Source organism: Cydia fagiglandana, chromosome 24 (genome assembly GCF_963556715.1).
Source record: "Cydia fagiglandana chromosome 24, ilCydFagi1.1, whole genome shotgun sequence".
NCBI classification, from domain to species: Eukaryota; Metazoa; Arthropoda; class Insecta; order Lepidoptera; family Tortricidae; genus Cydia; species Cydia fagiglandana.
This window is the reverse complement of record NC_085955.1, coordinates 1,439,083-1,459,276: the sequence shown is the minus strand read 5'-3', so window position 1 is coordinate 1,459,276 and position 20,194 is coordinate 1,439,083. Positions and strand designations below refer to the sequence as shown.

The following is a 20,194-nucleotide window of genomic DNA, read 5'->3' as shown; positions in this document are numbered from 1 at the left end:
TTTCCATAGCAACTTTCATAGTCGACATCTAGCATCGAGTAGCGGAATTATCAGTACTTTAAGTAGCAGTAGTAGTACTGTCAAGTGACAACAGATGTAGCAGCGACCGGAAAGTCTTATGTTGTTGATATTAGAGTTTCCGGTCGGTGCTACATCTATTGTCACTTGACAGTACTACTCATAACAGGCCTTTATCATCTGTGTCAGACGTTTTAAGCAGCATCCTGGTTACGACACTTGCGTTCGTGGCTGTAAAGCCCTATACGAGAGAGGATCCCTCGGCCACACACTACTACTGCTATTTAAAGTACTGATAATTCCGCTACTCGATGCTAGATGTCGACTATGAAAGTTGCTATGGAAATACTAATATTTCTGGGACCAAAACTGATGTATGGAGTGAGCACTCTTGTCTTACTTACTCTATGGTTGCCTGTGGAAAAAAAGAATAGTCAGCGATAAAAGCTTGTACAACATTTTTTTTTGCCAAAAACTTATTTATTTTCGTCATATGCAGCCAGGGAAATTGATTAGGGGGGCGCGTAATAAATTTGAGACACACTGCCCTCCAGTTTTGGTATATGGTGGCCGCTGCTGGAAACCATCGCGAGCGCGACTTCTGGCGAAGGCATTTCGGCGACTCCGTGGGAATCTGCTGAATCCTAAGCCGGAAATGGTGACGCAGCAGAATACTTTTTTTTTAATCTTCATTTAAAAAAAACCGGGCAAGTGCGAGTCGGACTCGCGCACGAAGGGTTCCGTACCATAATGCAAAAAAAAAAACAAAAAAAAAGCAAAAAAAAACAGTCACCCATCCAAGTACTGACCACTCCCGACGTTGCTTAACTTTGGTCAAAAATCACGTTTGTTGTATGGGAGCCCCATTTAAATCTTTATTTTATTGTTTTTAGTATTTGTTGTTATAGCGGCAACAGAAATACATCATCTGTGAAAATTTCAACTGTCTAGCTATCACGGTTCGTGAGATACAGCCTGGTGACAGACAGACGGACGGACGGACGGACGGACAGCGAAGTCTTAGTAATAGGGTCCCGTTTTACCCTTTGGGTACGGAACCCTAAAAAGGTCTTCGTCGCTGCGCGATGATGCCGGCCTCATAATAATTACATAATTATGATAAATGTGTAGAGTTTAACAATTTGTTTATTAAGGCCCACTTGCACCATCCCACTAACCCGGGGTTAACCGGTTAAATCGTTAAGCTAGTGTCAAATTGTACTGGTAACCATGGTGACACTCCAGGTTTAACCTGTTAACCCCGGGTTAGTTAATGGTGCAAGTAGCCCTAAGTGGTACAATTGAATAGTCTTCTTATATGTCGGTTTAGACATCAATATATTACATACGCCAACGTCAGTCAGAAGCAGTGGTGGCCGAGTGGATATGACGTCTGACTTTCAATCCGGAGGTCGCGGGTTCAAATCCTGGCTCGTACCAATGAGTTTTTCGGAACTTTTGTACGAAATATCATTTGATATTTACCACTAGCTTTTCGGTGAAGGAAAACATCGTGAGGAAACCTGCATACATCTGCGAAGGAAATTCAAATGTGTATGTGAAGTCCCCAATCCGCATTGGGCTAGCGTGGGGACTATACCCCAAGTCCTCTCGCGCATGAGAGGAGGCCTGTGCTCAGCAGTGGGACGTATAGGCTGAAATGATGATGATGATGATGAACGTCAGTTAGGTTAAGTTTGGCTTGCGTTTCAAATGCCCTGCGATCGGCTCCGATCCGAGCACACTCCACCAATGCGTGGTAGGTATCTTCTCTTATCACACATCTTGAACGAACAGCAGAATACTTGTGACGCCAAAATTATTTTTAGGTTTGGAAGCTTATTAATGTATGTCTGTAAGGTATGTATCCGGGAGTTTTCAGAAAACAGTGTACCCAAAAGAAAAGTTAATAACTATCAGTTTTGTGACGGCAGTTAATTTTTCCTTTTTAGGGTTCCGTACCCAAAGGGTAAAACGGGACCCTATTACTAAGACTTCGCTGTCCGTCCGTCCGTCTGTCCGTCTGTCTGTCACCAGGCTGTATCTCACGAACCGTGATAGCTAGACAGTTGAAATTTTCACAGATGATGTATTTCTGTTGCCGCTATAACAACAAATTCTGAAAACAGAATAAAATAAAGATTTAAATGGGGCTCCCATACAACAAACGTGATTTATGACCAAAGTTAAGCAACGTCGGGAGGGGTCAGTACTTGGATGGGTGACCGTTTTCTTTTTGCTTTTTTTGTTTTTTTTTTTTTTGCATTATGGTACGGAACCCTTCGTGCGCGAGTCCGACTCGCACTTGCCCGGTTTTTTTAATGTATGTCTGTAAGGTATGTATCTGGGAGTTTTCAGAAAACAGTGTACCCAAAAGAAAAGTTAATAACTATCAGTTTTGTGACGGCAGTTAATTTTTCCTTTTTTTACACTTTTCATTAAAATTTAATTATCGTCACAAAACTGATAGTGATTAACTTTTAACAACTCACGCTAATTGGGTACCTACACTATTTTCTGTAAACTCCCATCTATGGGCTTTAGTTGCCTGAAAATAAATGCTATATATTAACATTGCAATTGTGACTGTGAAGTATTATTACCAAACGTCGGACTATAGGGGGCAGTTTGAGGGCAAGGTAAGGTTTACAAAAAAAAATTAACTTACGAGTATTATAATGTACCTAACTAACGTACAGCCTTAGAGCCGTGTTCATAGAACTTGACATGCCCAGTTAACTCATTTGTTTTGTTCCTTTCTCGCAGCTGCAATTGTCTGAGTGACGGATAAAGCCAAACGAACTTTTTCGCCATTGTGACTTATATGTGTAGTCCAAGTACGTTTATAAATAACGCAGTTAGTTGCTATGATATTTGGAATTTCACATTATAAATACTAGGTACCAAATACTAAGTACAAATACTCGAAAGTGAATTGATTGATTTGCGAACCTTACCTATCATTCTGACATGCCACGAAAATGCCCGCTGGGCTGGAGTCCGATGTATGATTATTACTTATGTAATTATTGAAATGTAAGGAATCGAAAGGTATTGCTTTTTGATTTCCACTTTATAATGATGTTTCTATTTAACTATCTATCTTTCGCCGAAGGTTGTCGTATTTCGGCAGTTCGGCAGTTTCGGCCGCCGCGCTCCACGAGTTGTACTAGGGAGGCATGTGTGTGTGGGGGGGGGGGGGGGGGTGACTCACCTGGTCCCTGCGGCGGGGGGCCGCGCATGGCGGAGTAGGCGCCGGGCGACATGGGCCCGCAGCCCGGGCGCGGCGGCGTCATGCGCGGCCCCAGCAGCGCCGCCGCGCCGCCGCCGCCGCGCTCCATCGAGTTGTACTAGGGAGGCATGTGTGTGTGGGGGGGGGGGGGGGGGGTGACTCACCTGGTCCCTGCGGCGGGGGGCCGCGCATGGCGGAGTAGGCGCCGGGCGACATGGGCCCGCAGCCCGGGCGCGGCGGCGTCATGCGCGGCCCCAGCAGCGCCGCCGCGCCGCCGCCGCCGCGCTCCATCGAGTTGTACTAGGGAGGCATGTGTGTGTGTGGGGGGGGGGGGGGGGGGTGACTCACCTGGTCCCTGCGGCGGGGGGCCGCGCATGGCGGAGTAGGCGCCGGGCGACATGGGCCCGCAGCCCGGGCGCGGCGGCGTCATGCGCGGCCCCAGCAGCGCCGCCGCGCCGCCGCCGCCGCGCTCCATCGAGTTGTACTAGGGAGGCATGTGTGTGTGTGGGGGGGGGGGGGGGGGGGGGGGTGACTCACCTGGTCCCTGCGGCGGGGGGCCGCGCATGGCGGAGTAGGCGCCGGGCGACATGGGCCCGCAGCCCGGGCGCGGCGGCGTCATGCGCGGCCCCAGCAGCGCCGCCGCGCCGCCGCCGCCGCGCTCCATCGAGTTGTACTAGGGAGGCATGTGTGTGTGGGGGGGGGGGGGGGGTGACTCACCTGGTCCCTGCGGCGGGGGGCCGCGCATGGCGGAGTAGGCGCCGGGCGACATGGGCCCGCAGCCCGGGCGCGGCGGCGTCATGCGCGGCCCCAGCAGCGCCGCCGCGCCGCCGCCGCCGCGCTCCATCGAGTTGTACTAGGGAGGCATGTGTGTGTGGGGGGGGGGGGGGGGGGGTGACTCACCTGGTCCCTGCGGCGGGGGGCCGCGCATGGCGGAGTAGGCGCCGGGCGACATGGGCCCGCAGCCCGGGCGCGGCGGCGTCATGCGCGGCCCCAGCAGCGCCGCCGCGCCGCCGCCGCCGCGCTCCATCGAGTTGTACTAGGGAGGCATGTGTGTGTGGGGGGGGGGGGGGGGGGGTGACTCACCTGGTCCCTGCGGCGGGGGGCCGCGCATGGCGGAGTAGGCGCCGGGCGACATGGGCCCGCAGCCCGGGCGCGGCGGCGTCATGCGCGGCCCCAGCAGCGCCGCCGCGCCGCCGCCGCCGCGCTCCATCGAGTTGCCCATCATACCGCCACCTGCACACCACACCAGTTCAACACCGCGTCTTAACACATACATTGCCACCCAACCAAACTAGACGTCCGCGCCAGGCCACAACAATTTCGTCATTAAAACTACCACGATCCCGACTATCGGGTCTTCCGACCTGGAAACGAAATCATAAAATAGTTAAAATACCCAAGTCGGGTTTTTGGCACTGAATGTGTTAAAACTAACCTTATAGTCTTTTTATTCATTAAACCAGGAGTCATCAAATGACAGACCGCGGTCCGCGTCTAATCGTCGTAAATTTAAGAGTTAGTCGCGCTACCCCCTCTGCCACGCATCCGGTAATTTTACTCCATGTTCGAGTCGAAAGTATCTTTGTGGGACGTCCGTGTCTTTGAACGGACCAATCACGGCACGGGACTTCGCTCACCTCGTCCCGCGCACTCCCGCATTTTTGGCATCATCGGTTGCATGAAATAATTGCTCTAAACTCGGTCTAGAGGATTCCTAGTCTATGGTCTCTTGTTAGTGTTGCTCTTCGAATCTAATAATGGACCTATTTAATTTTTTTGCTTATTTAATAACCTTAAGGAGAAACATACCGCGAGGTTCATTTTTATTTTAAAAACCGGACCCCTGAAGAAACGACTTGGAGACTTAGATTACAAAGGCTCGGAACCAGTTTTTCCTTCATACAAAAAAATCGATATTATTATGTTCTTTTTCGTTCTTTGGTTTATTATTTAATTTTTAATTGGAACAATTTAATATTACGAAATTGTTACCTAAAAACACGATTCAGTCCTACGTATAAAGCATAAAATAATTAAAATATTAGACTATTTCGGGTTTTCTAAAAGAAAAAGGTTCCGAGCCCTGTGCATTAGACTCTGTAGTACCAAAAAGAATAGATAGTATAGAGGGGTCCTGTCATTGTAAATTTTGTAGTCACAGTACATTTACCGCCATCTATCGACACACGACTAAAACTCAAAATGAAAACGTAAAATTATCAAAAAGAAATATATAAAAAAAATGTATATATATGGATAAATGATTTTATTATTTTTATATCATTTTGACCCATGTTCATTCACTGATATCTATGTGTTAAAATTGTTAAATATGAAACGGTGTCGTCACGCCATCTAGCCGAGGATAGGCTAAAGGTGTGTCCGCCATCTATCCGAGAATGACTTATTCTTGATTTCCGAGGCACGTTTTTTCCTTAGACTTTATTCATCTTATACGAAATTACATATAGGTATATCTTTGGTAGTACTAACTTTTATTGAATAAAATAAGGCCCGCAATAAAAAAATGCTTTATCCACTTATAAAACAAAACATACCTGGCGGTCCGTTAAAATCGTTGCCCATCCCCATCCTGACAGGCTGGCGAGGTCCGCTGGAGTACCAAGGTCCGATGAAGGGCTGCGAGCCCATGAGCTGGGGCTGCGGGCCGTGCGGGGACGGCTGCGAGCCGGGGTGAGGCGCGGGCGGTGACGGCCGGAGGGAGGAGTTTGGGAAGAAACCGGGCGGCATGCCTCCGCCGCCCATGCCTGCAATAAAAGGGTGAGAATAATTTCTATTTACTAACAATACTTTAGTCTCTACCGGCCCACCGTACAAGGAAAATTGGCAGTAATATTTGAATCAATGGTATTAAGAAATAGAGTTGAATATGCTTTGTTTTCAATTGAACGAAACAAAAGAAAAGCAACTCTATTGCATTTCATTATGATTAAAATTTCATTGTAGATAATTTGTACCAGTATTAGGACATTGAACCCAACGAAGTTAAGCCACCTACAGCTATTTTTAGGGTTCCGACCTCAAAAGGAAAAAAACGGAACCATTATACTTTATCGCGGGCCGCATGCGGTCCGCGAACCTCTCACTTGCGGCCTGCAAGCCAACCTAGCTATTTTGTATGTAATATTGACAAACGACAATGTCTGCTAAAGTCACAAATATTAACAAAGTACGGCCCGCATCAGCTTCGTTCACTAATATGTGGCCCTTGGCTGCTAAAAGCTTGGCTTGACCACTGCTTTATACTTTATAGGATCCCTTTGTTGTCCGTCGTCAGTCTGGCAAGACCCTTTATCTCGGGAACGCGTGAAGGTATCGAGTTGAAATTAAAACCATGTACTCATGTCTACAGTCCCTTGAAGCTGTGAAAAAATGAAACTTCAAAGTTGACGTAAAAAAAAGATACGGCCGTTTATGCCGTAATAAACGTATATTCCGACGATGTCAAGGCAGGGGTGCGAAGCTCCTGACTTCGGCCAAACTCGGCTCCGCTCGGCTCAGCATTGCTCCGAGCAATTATTAGGGTTGGCACCACTTGACTTCCTTTTGCGTGCACGACCACAGATAAGATAATCACTTGAATTTTGTCAACCCTAATTGGCCGAAAGGGATAGTGCCATGTATTAGAAAGGGATAGCATGATTCGACCCTGAACCGCTGTCAAACTTCGGTTTTGTAGGAAGCTTCCTTTCTGTACGGTAGTACTATTATTTATTCTGTGGTCAAGGGAAACAAAATTTATAGGGTGCTATCAGTGTGCTAGAATTACGAAATTTGGCATGTAATTTCGACTTATACTACAAGTGCAGAAAAAAATCTGAATCGCTAAAAATTTGTAAAAAATAAAAAAGTTTAATTTGTCCAGTTTTTGTATAGAACCTACTATTTTAATGTTGGTTGATAATGTATTCCAATGCTTCAATCCGAAGCCAACTAAAAGTCCTCACTCCTCTCTCTGTAACCTGCTTGAGGAGAGCTCTTTCTTTCTTTGGACACGTGGCGAGACGAGAATCACACAACCTCGAGAAAATAATAATGATTGGCCGTGTCGAGGGAACAAGAAGTAGAGGCAGAGCTCCAACTCGCTGGACGGATCCACTCCTGGAGGCAATTAATAGTGGCACACAGTCCGTACTTCTTCAGGCTCAGAACAGAGCAGCCTGGAGGCTTCTTATAGACAGAGCTACTTATGGTGGTCACGACCCTCAGCTAGAGATGGGTAGTGAGTAAATACTCACAGGTAAATACCGAGTAAATACTCAGTATTTACTCAATATACCCGTATTTACTCGTTTATACCCAAATTGGTGGGTATAAACTATTTAGAGTGCTGAAAGGGGCATATAAATTTGAAATATAGGTGTATTTTGTAAGCCGCTACTGGATTAAGTACTCAAAATTGTAAGAAATGTATTTTTAAGAGGGGCACTCCATACATGTAACTAATTGTCACAAAAAAATATCTCATAAACCACCAACGTGTTGCACGTCATTAAATGGGTCTTCAAAAATAACTGGAATGTTTCTAAGAACATTTTTGGATAAATTGAATATTTTTGGAAAAAAACCGTTTCGAAAGGCCAAAATAATGTTTATCTCTCTATAACTTTCGAACCAAAGTTCAGAAAAAATATGAAAACATATCGGGAGATTAGCCGTATAATAGAGTACAAAAAACAATATTTTGAACATCATCGGTTGAGCCATTTTTGAGTTTTCTTTAAAAAACCCTTAATAAAAGGTCGTAAGTGCCGCGTAAACACGCACTTTTGCGCGACATGCACTTATCTAGAACATCGATAGAATTTAAGTACTCATATTTTTTAAGTAAATACCTTCTTATTTAAAACAAAATTGTTATCACAATTTGCCTCTCACTAATAATTACCTTTTTTTCCTAAATTAAGCGCCCTCTATGCTTTTTATTTTATAGATATTGTTAATACACGTTAGCACTCTTCAATAAAAGACAATTTTGTTCTTAAATCTCACTTTTTGAATATTTTATAAGCAATCGTTTTTACCCACCTAAATGAGTAAATACGGGTATTTATCGGGTGCTTTGAGTAAATACCGAGTAAATACTCAGTATTTACTCACCCCTACCCATCTCTACCCTCAGCTGTGAGGATAACGATGAAGAAGAAGAAGAATGTATTCCCATCAAAAACATTAATGTGAAATGAGAGCCAAGTTCAATATTAAGAATATTTGTTGTTGTTGATTTAACCGGAAAAAGAATTGAGATCTATATGGGTGCCTAGTTCTAGTTTGCTTGGGGTGTAATTAAAGTTCAGAATTTGATGAAAGAGGCAAGCTATGATGGCACAATCTATGCAAAACTTTGATAGTTGCCAACCCCATTACACTAAAGCAGTGGTTTACAAACTGGGGCGAAGTCTCTGCTAGCCTTAAAATAATGCATAAGCAAGCAACCCCAGACAACACTTCCTATCTAACCGTGTAGTAAAAGTGTGGAACAGTTACCCGAATCAGTGATCAGTGCACCCTCCATAAACTCTTTTAAAAACAAACTCGATGAACACTTTCGTAGATCACAAAACACAAGTGGACATTGATGTGCACATATCAGCTTTAAGCTGCCTGTGCATTCACATGTAATAATAATAAGCGAAACATTTCATTTGTACTAAAGGGGTCATGTGATAGACAAGTTTGAAAAACACTAAATAAAAAAAACAATACAAGAACTACCTCTCACATTTAAAAGTATGATACACCTGCCTTTCATTAGTATCATTCAATATTTGACTCTTTCATCCTAAAAAAATAATTTAGCATCTATAAATGATATTATATATAGGTAAAACATGCCTTTAACTTGATATTTGTATTTTTTTAGGAATATTTTGAATTTCCTTTGCTGTAAGGTGTTTATTTACTGTACAGTCAACTGTAAAAATATGGAAGTAGACTACTTACTCAAAATATGTCTCATAGTTCTTAATTCACTGATATAAAGAGTTATGGGACATATTTTTGAGATGATTTGTAAACCCATATTTTTACAGTTGACTGTACACAAGGCAGAAGTTAACATTTAAACTTCAAAGCAAATCTATTTAACAGACATAATCTTTGTAACAGACAGAAAGTTAAAAATATGATTTACCTACTTTCAAACACACAAAATTGATATTACAAGTCATGTTTTTACATTACAACTTGTAAAAACCCATGAATAACATGGCAATGTTGTAAAAACCACGCATTATCTCAGAACAAACCACTATTTACACACTGTGATAAGAAAAACTATGCCCTACATACTGGAGACGAAGTTAGTAAAACGTATCATAAATACGATGTTTTTAAGTGATATAAAGGTTCGTACCGTCATTAGGAGGTGCCGGACCGGCGTTGTGTCCAATCCCGTTCACTCCATATCCAGAATTAACAAAGCCGTAGTCATGGAAGGCCTTAGCCTCAGATGAGTGTTCGCAAGTGTCCCGGCGCTCCGGCGCCGCGCAGTACAGGTCCCAGAACACGCACCACCACGAATGCAGGAACCCCGGCGGCTCCCCGAGCGTTATGTTCTTCTCCCATCGTATTTCTGAGAGAAACGTCTGCGCCGCCTTCTGAGCCCCAACATGAAGCAGGTACTCATACACATAGAGGGCCAACTTCTCGCGAGCCTGAGCGTCCGAAGGCACCGTAGAGCCTTTGCCCTTGGCATACATATCGACTGGAAGTCGACGTTTATGATTAAATTGTTTATTATTTACATTAACGCTTTATATCAATAAATTCAACTTTACAAAATGTCATTGATCGATGGCGACATTTGGCGTCTGTGGCATAGAGAAATCGGATTGTTCTCTATGTAAACAGCGAGCTGTCATAAAAGTGTGTCTATGACTAGTAATAGACAAATTGCATTTCCGCTCCTACAGTGGCAAATATATTTTTAAAACAATTATTTTTAATGAAGTGATAACCTGATAATGCATTTTTTACCTGATTAATACAAAATTAGAATAAAATAATTGTTTGAACCAATTTTTGTTTTTAATTAAGGTATTTTTTTTTGTCCAGCCGCAAATTGTAAACCATGTACCGAAACAAAATAAATTTATATTGTATTTTACTATAAAATATGTCGTAAAACTTATTAAGAAACATTAAATTAGATTTTAAATTTTCAGGTTGAATTGCATGACGCGCTGTTTTAAAACCCTATGGTGTAATCGAAAACGCACTCAAAATCTATAAATGTCTATAATTGTCTATTCCTTCTTCCTTTTCGTGCGGCCGTGTCACCGCGTGGTTCACTGCCGCGTTTCGCGTGAAAAATATCAAAATGGCAATCAGACCAGTATACAGGCCTACGATCGTTAAAAAGAGGACGAAAAGATTCATTCGTCACCAGTCAGACCGATATGACAAACTCAAGCGTAACTGGCGTAAACCGAGAGGTAAGAGATGTGTAAAATTTCATTGAACCATACCAACTTTGACCATGCCTGCCTACTAACTTTATTGCCCAAATAACTCGTTAAAAACATTTAAAGACAGTTTCATGTGCAAAAGAACTAAATTATATTTATTTACTTTGTTCTAACCTAACTAGAATGCATGTCTGATATTTTGTTGTTAGGTTATATTTTGTATCCTATTAAGAGTTCTGACGTTTCTGTAGCCTATAATACGAATTTTAGCTAAAATTAAATCCCAGTCTGTTCCTAAATTTAGACTGTATAGAGTAATATTAGAAATAAACTCATTTCCACCTACCTTACAACTTCAAAACCGTTATAATAATATAACAATGTATAAAAGATAGTCAACGTAACCTGTTACTTGTTAAACTATTTTTCACGTTAAAGAATCACATTGCTAATTTCATCCTCTTGCCTAACAACCAGTCTGGTCCAGTGGTTTCATACTCTGGATTTAGATCATGAGGTCCCTGGTTCAAACCTTGGTTATGGTAAAATATTTCTATGGGTTTATTGTGTCTAAGTTTAGTATTTTCTATGAGTTTATTGCAAGGGCACTCTGTGTTATTCATTATGTATGATAATTACAATTTGTTACCTTGCTAGATCAGAACTACCAAACCCTATTCCGGATAACTCCATAGTTAATCTGGTCATAGTGGTAGACACATTTTTACTATTTCAATAATTTCATTCAAATTTATTTGCGTTTTTTATGGTAATAGCTTATTTTTAGATAGGAGCTTATCTTAGGTACATAATCCGTAGGTCTGGTAGAGAATGCCTCATGGCATTAAGTCCGCCTTTTGTGCTGTAGGGTTGTCTTTGGTGCAATAAAGGTTAAATAAATAATGTAGAAAAATCAATTGTAAAATAAATGGTTTCAGTTTGCTTGTATATAATCTTTGATGATATGAAATTATGAATTGGATTTGGCTAAAATCTGCAAGGAATATAATATGTATATGCAGGTCACTCTCATAACTTAATATAAACCTATTTGCAAATTAAAGAAAAAAAAGTCTGTCCCATCAGCCAAAACGTAAGAACTTTTACACAATACAGTACATATCTCACACATAGTATAATAAAAATCGGGGTCCCTTTGTTTCCCATAAAGTTTTAAGTCATAATGTAACGTTTGTCATATTATCGTTAGTCATAAAACTGAAACCCTTAACTTTTCAGGATTTTCGTCAGGTTATTCTATAGATAGGATAGGTTTGGTTAGGTTTGTTTTATGGCAATCCTGAAAAGTTACGCGTTTCTGAGAAAAACCAATTATGACCAACGAAAATTCGGACAAACAATACATTATGGCTTAAAACTATTTGGGAAACAATAGAGACCCATAAAAATCATTTTATAAATCAAAATATTATTTAAAAAAATCCTTTGAAGTGTCTTTAAAAATATAGCATTATTTTTATATTGCTGACTTAGTTTTTTCATGGACTCAATAACACTGGTGTTGTAACATTTCAGGTATTGACAACAGGGTGCGCAGGCGCTTCAAGGGCCAGTACCTGATGCCCGGCATTGGCTACGGTTCCAACAAGAAGACCCGTCATATGCTCCCAAATGGTTTCCGCAAGGTACACTAATTCTATGCTTCGTTTTTTAGCATTATATAAAAGGTAAACAATCTTGATGCATGTTTATAAGGAAAATAATTGAAAACCGCTTTAAAAAATATTTTTGAAAGCAAAATAATGTAAAACCATTGTATATGTTTTATAATTCTAACATATTTGCTGTGACGTATTTATCAAAAGTGATTTTTAATAAAAAGACGTCAAGATCGCTTACCTTCTTTCTAATGCTAAAAAAAACGAACTAAAATTGATATTATACAGGGCGTCCCACGGCGATGCCACATGGAGGGAAAGTACCTTAAATATCATAGATAGCATATTTTGCTGAAAGAAGACTTCATTTTATTTTTAAAACTTAGTAAAGTTGCATTCATACTTTTTTAATTTTTTTTTTTTAAATGTATGGAAAAAAATTATCGCGTCATTGGAGGAAAAGTACCTTAATTATTGTAAATGAACATCTTACTGAAAGAAGACATTATTTCGATTTAAAAAAACAAGTTGAATTGCATTTTAAATAATTTCATGGTTAAACCGGGAATCAAACCCGCTACATGAGAAAAAAAAAATACCTTGTACCAAAAAAATAATTCTCACATTGAAGCCTTTCGATCGGTATGACAAAGCTACAAGGTATTTTTTTTTCTCGTGTAGCGGGTTCGATTCCCGGTTTAACCATGAAATTATTTAAAATGCAATTCAACTTGTTTTTTTAAATCGAAATAATGTCTTCTTTCAGTAAGATGTTCATTTACAATAATTAAGGTACTTTTCCTCCAATGACGCGATAATTTTTTTCCATACATTTAAAAAAAAAAAATTAAAAAAGTATGAATGCAACTTTACTAAGTTTTAAAAATAAAATGAAGTCTTCTTTCAGCAAAATATGCTATCTATGATATTTAAGGTACTTTCCCTCCATGTGGCATCGCCGTGGGACGCCCTGTATATGTTTTATTTTTTCATTTGTACACAAATCATATAGGTCTGATTTTTAGGGTTCCGTACCCAAAGGGTAAAACGGGACCCTATTACTAAGACTTCGCTGTCCGTCCGTCCGTCCGTCTGTCACCAGGCTGTATCTCACGAACCGTGATAGCTAGACAGTTGAAATTTTCACAGATGATGTATTTCTGTTGCCGCTATAACAACAAATACTAAAAACAGAATAAAATAAAGAGTTAAGTGGGGCTCCCATACAGCAAACGTTATTTTTAACCAAAGTTAAGCAACGTCGGGCGTGGTCAGTACTTGGATGGGTGACCGTTTTCTTTTTGCATATTTTTCCGTTTTTTTTTTTTTGCTTTATGGTACGGAACCCTTCGTGCGCGAGTCCGACTCGCACTTGCCCGGTTTTTTAGAAGTAGAAAGAAGGTAAGCGATTTTGACGTGTATTTTTATTACAAAACACTTTCAAATATGTAACAATTATAAATCATATACCATAATTTACAGTCTTCTGCTTTCATAAGTAATAGAAACTATTTTTAAAAAGCGTTTTCCAATTGGCATATTTTTCTCCAGTATGGGCTACTTAAGACTTTTTCCTTAGCCTATAGTAGTGTCCCACTGCTGGGCAAAGGCCTCTCCCCCTGATTTCCACAACTCTGTAGTGCCTTCTCCGGCCAGCCACTCATGAAGGCATCTAAGTCGTCCCGCCATCTACGTCTGGGCCTGCCGCGTCCGCGCTTCTTTTGCGGCATCCACTTGGTGGCTATACTAGCCCACCTATCCGGATGCATGCGGCAGACATGACCCGCCCGGTCCCACTTCAGCCTGGCGGTCTTCTTCCCCACGTCAGCTATGCGAGTTTTGGAGCGCAATGTGGTGTTTCGGATGCGATCCGTCCTTATACTTAAGACTATTGTGATGATAACTACTCGAAAGTAACTATTATAAATATTTTTGCATTATGGCGAGGTCTACAGCTGACAGAGCCACTATACTGCAAAACGTAATTTAAAACTATGAAAAGTAAGACAATGTTGCCACTGCCACAGAATAAATAATAGTACTAGGTACAGAAGACTCACTCTCTTACAAAACGTGTCTGTCACGATCAGCACAGATATGGCTGCTAGGTGGCGACGCGCGGCTTATGGCAAACCCCAAAATTGGGGTGGAACAGATGTACTTTTAGCTACCTGTAGCAAAGCGACGAAATCGTGGAGTGAGCCACGCCTGACACTGCAATAATTTGTTAAGAGTGCTATTACATTTCGGGGTTGAGCGAGTTTAGGTATTTTAAGCGCTGCGGCAGGCCGTGCGAGCTCAGTATTCCGATCCCTTCTACCACACTCGCACTACAATGATGGATTAAACATTCTTGATCCTTCGCGAAGCATATTGAAATCAACCATAACAACACTAACTGTACTTAACTTATAAAGTCCTAAAACTGTTATTTGGTAAGTACGAAAATACTAAATGCAGTGCAAATGTACATAGGGGCTGTTCATAAATTACGTCATCTATTTTTGACCCCCCCATCCCTCAAATCATCCAAAAATCATGCTTCGGATGACTCTGTTTCCTCCTACGTCATGCTACCATCATCCGATGTTAGACCCCCCCCCCCCCTCCTCCCATTTGAAAATATATTACTCGAAAGAAATTATAGGTACTCGCTTATTTACAAGAAACAAGTTACAAGAAACTGAAGATACACAGGGTCTGATGATGGAGCTGGAAGGTGGCCACGGGTACCAGTCTATCATGTAACTAAACCACTTCGTGTTTGGGCTCGTTTGATTCGTCTCAACAAGATCTTTGACACTGAAGATACACAAGGTCTGATGATGGAGCTGGAAGGAGGCCACGAGTACCAGTCTCTCATGTAACTAAATAATTTCGTGTTTGGGCTCGTTTGATTCGTCTCAACAAGATCTTTGACACAAGACAGTACTCAGGGTCTGATGATAGAGCTGGAAGGTGGTCACCATTACCAATCAACCATACAACTAAACCACATCGTGTTTAGGCTCGTTTTATTCATCTCAACAAGATCTTTGACACTAGGTGATACTCAGAGTCTGATGATGGAGCTGGAAGTTGGTTACCGGTACCAATCAACCATGCTACTAAACCACTTCATGTTTAGGCTCGTTTGACTAGTCTCAACAAGATCTTTGACACTAGGTGATACTCAGAGTCTGATGATGGAGCCGGAAGGTGGTCACCGGTACCAATCAACCATGCAACTAAACCACTTCATGTTTAGGCTCGTTTGACTAGTCTCAACAAGATCTTTGACACTAGGTGATACTCAGGGTCTGATGATGGAGCTGGAAGGTGGTCACCATTACCAATCAACCATACAACTAAACCACATCGTGTTTAGGCTCGTTTTATTCATCTCAACAAGATCTTTGACACTAGGTGATACTCAGAGTCTGATGATGGAGCTGGGAGTTCGTTACCGGTACCAATCAACCATGCAACTAAACCACTTCATGTTTAGGCTCTTTTGACTAGTCTCAACAAGATCTTTGACACTAGGTGATACTCAGAGTCTGATGATGGAGCCGGAAGGTGGTCACCGGTACCAATCAACCATGCAACTAAACCACTTCATGTTTAGGCTCGTTTGATTAGTCTCAACAAGATCTTTGACACTAGGTGATACTCAGAGTCTGGTGATGGAGCTGGAAGGTGGTAACCGGTACCAATCAACCATGCAACTAAACCACTTCGTGTTTAGGCTCGTTTGATTCGTCTCAACAAGATCTTTGACACTAGGTGATAAACCAAACACGAAGCCCAAACACGAAGCCCAAACACGAAGTGGTTCAGTTATGTGATAGACTGGTACCCGTCGCCACCTTCGAGCTCCATCATCAGACCCTGAGTAGTATCTTGTGTCAAAGATCTTGTTGCGACGAATCAAACGAGCCCAAACACGAAGTGGTTCAGTTACATGGTAGACTGGTACCCGTGGCCACAGTCCAGCTCCATCATCAGACCCTGAGTACTATCTTGTGTCAAAGATCTTGTTGAGACGAATAAAACGAGCCTAAACACGAAGTGGTTTAGTTGCATGGTTGATTTGGTACCGGTGACCACCTTCCAGCTCCATCATCAGACCCTGAGTACTATCTTGTGTCAAAGATCTTGTTGAGACGAATAAAACGAGCCTAAACACGAAGTGGTTTAGTTGCATGGTTGATTGGTACTGGTGACCACCTTCCGGCTCCATCATCAGACCCTGAGTACTATCTTAAGTCAAAGATCTTGTTGAGCCGAATCAAACGAGCCCAAACACGAAGTGTTTTAGTTGCATGGTTGATTGGTACCGGTGACCACCTTCCGGCTCCATCATCAGACCCTGAGTACTATTTTGTGTCAAAGATCTTGTTGAGACGAATAAAACGAGCCTAAACACGAAGTGGTTTAGTTGCATGGTTGATTGGTACTGGTGACCACCTTCCGGCTCCATCATCAGACCCTGAGTACTATCTTAAGTCAAAGATCTTGTTGAGCCGAATCAAACGAGCCCAAACACGAAGTGGTTTAGTTGCATGGTTGACTGGTACTGGTGACCACCTTCCGGCTCCATCATCAGACCCTGAGTACTATCTTAAGTCAAAGATCTTGTTGAGCCGAATCAAACGTGCCCAAACACAAAGTGGTTTAGTTGCATGGTTGATTGGTACCGGTGACCACCTTCCGGCTCCATCATCAGACCCTGAGTACTATCTTGTGTCAAAGATCTTGTTGAGATGAATAAAACGAGCCTAAACACAAAGTGGTTTAGTTGCATGGTTGATTGGTACCGGTGACCACCTTCCGGCTCCATCATCAGACCCTGAGTACTATCTTGAGTCAAATAAATACCATGTACCATAATAAATTATAATACTATAAAAACAGTGCTAGGATCAAAGTCTCTCGTTGCGGTTTACACGCACACAGTATAGCGTTTTACACGGCGCCCGCCGCACACAATGATAAAAAACCTCGTCGTCGCCGTTGAAAATGTGCGGAGCCGACCGACACACGTCCTACCTGTACAAGCTCTGCCGCGGCACTGAGCTGGCGAGCGCGCGTCATCGGTAATATAGAGTAGTTATCAAAAAAATGCCATAAAATTATAGTAGAATTTCATAAACACTAATGTATACCAACAGAATAAGCAAACGTTGCAGATTGCTTGAGTATGAAAATGACTTCGATATTAAGTAGATTTTCGTAGCAATTGACACTTGTTTCGGAGAGAAAATTGAGTTCGTTTTACTTTGATTTTCTCTTTCTCAAAGGCATGTAGGAAAAATATCGTTTGATATGCCTAAAGTACAGGGTATTAGTAATACAAAATAGCCAGGTTTAGCAGAGTAAACTTCTCAACATTTCCAAATAAGAGCTTGCCGTTCAGTGCTTCACGGGGTTTTCCGGAAACGACCATCAGAAAAAAATTCATTACTAATTTAATAAGTCCTTTTTCTAATATTTACAACGATATTTAAAAAGATAAGAAGACGCTTTTACTGGAACAAGTACTCATTGTTTCTAATAATGAGCACAAAGTCCTGAATTTCGTCGACTAGTATCATCAATTTTGCATTATTTCGAGTTTTCTTGTAAGAGCGCTCTCAAATAGTAAATTCATTTTGATAAATAATCACACTAAGAAAATTTATTTATTAGTAATTGTACTCCTACGATTCAAAAAAGTACTTTTGCTTACTTATTTTTACATAAATACAAGACGCGCTAGTAAAAAAGTGGCAACATTTTCAACTTTTATTGGCCCAGAATTACGTTTTGCAGTATAGGGGCTGTCCATAAATTACGTCATCGATTTTTGACGATTTTCAAACCCCCCCCCCCTATAATCATCCAAAAATCATGCTTCAAATGACCTCATTTCCTCCTACTTCATGCTGCCGTCATCCGATGTCCAGACCCCCCCCCCCCTAATTTGAAATGACGTAATTTATGAATAGCCCCATAGTATAGAATTTGAGATAATTTCTCTAATCAGCCGGTGTTCATTCCAGGTGCTGGTCCACAACGTGCGCGAGCTGGAGATCCTGATGATGCAGAACCGCACGTACTGCGCCGAGATCGCGCACGCAGTCTCCGCGAAGAAGCGCGCCGCCATCGTCGCGCGCGCGCAGCAGCTCTCCGTGCGCGTCACCAACGCCAGCGCGCGTCTGCGTACGCAGGAGAGCGAATAAACTGATGCTTTAGTTACATACTTTGTTGTTTTATTTATACTTATATTACCAAGCTAAATATTTTAGTACCATCACCATCAGATATATCGGACCGACCAAGGAACTCGCAAATAACTGAACATGCCTTTATTGTCAGGGCGTTAAAGTGCGTGTTCAGATATTTTTGAGCACCTTGGCCGCTCCGATATATCTGATGGCGACTGTACATTACGATACAAGTGCGAAAAGTAGGAAACTCGCAACGAGTGGCGATAAATTATTGCAACACGACTGAATGGAGTGTTTTAAATCGACACGAGTTGCAAATTTCATGCTTTTCGCATGTGTATTGTACAACGTTTAACCTTTTGGACGCCAATGACCGATATATCCGCACCGCAGGTTCAACGCCAAAGACCGATTAATCGATTTCAGTTTTGACACTTTGGTGACGTGGCGTCTGTGTGACAGCTTTAGTGTTTGACACGGCGTCAAAAAGGTTAAATTTTTATATAGTGTCCACGAGGCAGAGACCTAGAGTTAGGCCGTAAAAAGTGCAGCGATTTTGATAGCCGATAAGTGTCAAGTCAATCTTATGAAATTATGACGTATAAATAACACACTGCGTGGGCTATCAAATCCGCTGCAGACTTTTTTTAAGGCATCGCGCTCCTGGCGCTATCAGCCAAACGGGGAAACGGAATTGAAGGATTACAATATAACGGATAATTCGGAATTTTGGACAAGGATCAGGGAAAGGTAAAGTATAATAAATTATTTGTGCGACTGTAGCTTTCCTATCCATGTATAACTTGGTAACATTGTGGTATGGACACAGCGTATCTTTTTTCAGACATAATGGTATTTACTATTTCTACTCGTCGGCAGATGGCGCTAGTAGTATCGTATTTCTGTAGGCCGATTTAAAGCCAGTTCAGAGCGGACAATCAAATGGCCAATTAGGTCAAAAACTAAAAAGGCGTGAAAGGTCAGCCCAAGATAACTGCGATTTAGATAGCACAGACGTTCCGAGTGTCATTTTAACCGTCAAACTGCTACAAAATTATGTGTAAAATCAAAATCGCTGCAGAGTTATCGTGGGCTAACTCTATGCAGACAGGTCATTATCCACATATCCAGTACCCATCAGTATCTGCCTCACGGCATGGCAGGTCACATTGTGATCGTTAGCTAACTGCGCGCGTGGTCGCGTGACAAAAGCTAATAAGTTAAGTTTTGCCGAATCGCTGTCAAAAGGGGACGGCGGAATGCAACTGTAATAAGTTAGAATCAAGTATTTTTGTTTTTGTATTTAGGGAGCAGTTGTTCCCTAAAGTTAAGACGAATTCGTTTATTATTATAGGACCAATAAAATATTGTTGTGGACACATTGATTAGCAAATTAAGGTATACAGGCTGTTTGGTACATCGTTTGCCAAATTAAAATGGCAGATAGGTTGAGTCATTTGATATCTTTTCAGGTCTAGAAATTTTTAATTTGGCCCACTTTTTTTTCATTTCTATGACAGTTTTTTGTAAATTTCAAATTTTTACTTGCGTAGTAGAAAAAAACCATGGCCAATTTTGTTTTTCTAGGCATGAGAAGATAGCAAATGACTCAACCTATCTGCCGTTTTAATTTGGCAAACGATGTACCAAACATCCTGTATACACATATATTTATTGTTTGCACAACCAAGGAAATTACCAATA

At 41.7% G+C, this 20,194-nt stretch overlaps 2 protein-coding genes and 1 non-coding gene across 3 annotated transcripts in view; 2 read left to right on the top strand and 1 right to left on the bottom strand.

The window, feature by feature from the left end:
- Positions 1-10,099, bottom strand: part of LOC134676316 (single-stranded DNA-binding protein 3) — a 28,747-nt gene extending 18,648 nt beyond the window's left edge. Inside the window, exons 1-3 of the mRNA XM_063534692.1 lie at positions 9,627-10,099; positions 5,809-6,018; positions 4,334-4,483 (exon numbers count right to left, since the gene is read on the bottom strand). Coding sequence (XP_063390762.1) covers positions 4,334-4,483; positions 5,809-6,018; positions 9,627-9,972 — 706 coding nt within the window. The 5' untranslated portion in view covers positions 9,973-10,099. The remainder of the gene's footprint in view (positions 1-4,333; positions 4,484-5,808; positions 6,019-9,626) is intronic.
- Positions 10,100-10,517: 418 nt separating this feature from the next.
- On the top strand, positions 10,518-18,522 carry LOC134676294 (large ribosomal subunit protein eL32). The gene is made up of 3 exons (XM_063534668.1): positions 10,518-10,707; positions 12,217-12,326; positions 18,323-18,522. The coding sequence occupies exons 1-3, from the start codon at positions 10,593-10,595 to the stop codon at positions 18,500-18,502; spliced, it is 405 nt and encodes a 134-aa protein (XP_063390738.1). The 5' UTR covers positions 10,518-10,592; the 3' UTR covers positions 18,503-18,522.
- LOC134676712 (small nucleolar RNA psi18S-841/snoR66) lies at positions 11,279-11,403 on the top strand. The gene has a single exon (XR_010099954.1). It is a non-coding gene; the product is annotated as a small nucleolar RNA psi18S-841/snoR66 (small nucleolar RNA).
- Positions 18,523-20,194: the final 1,672 nt, after the last annotated feature.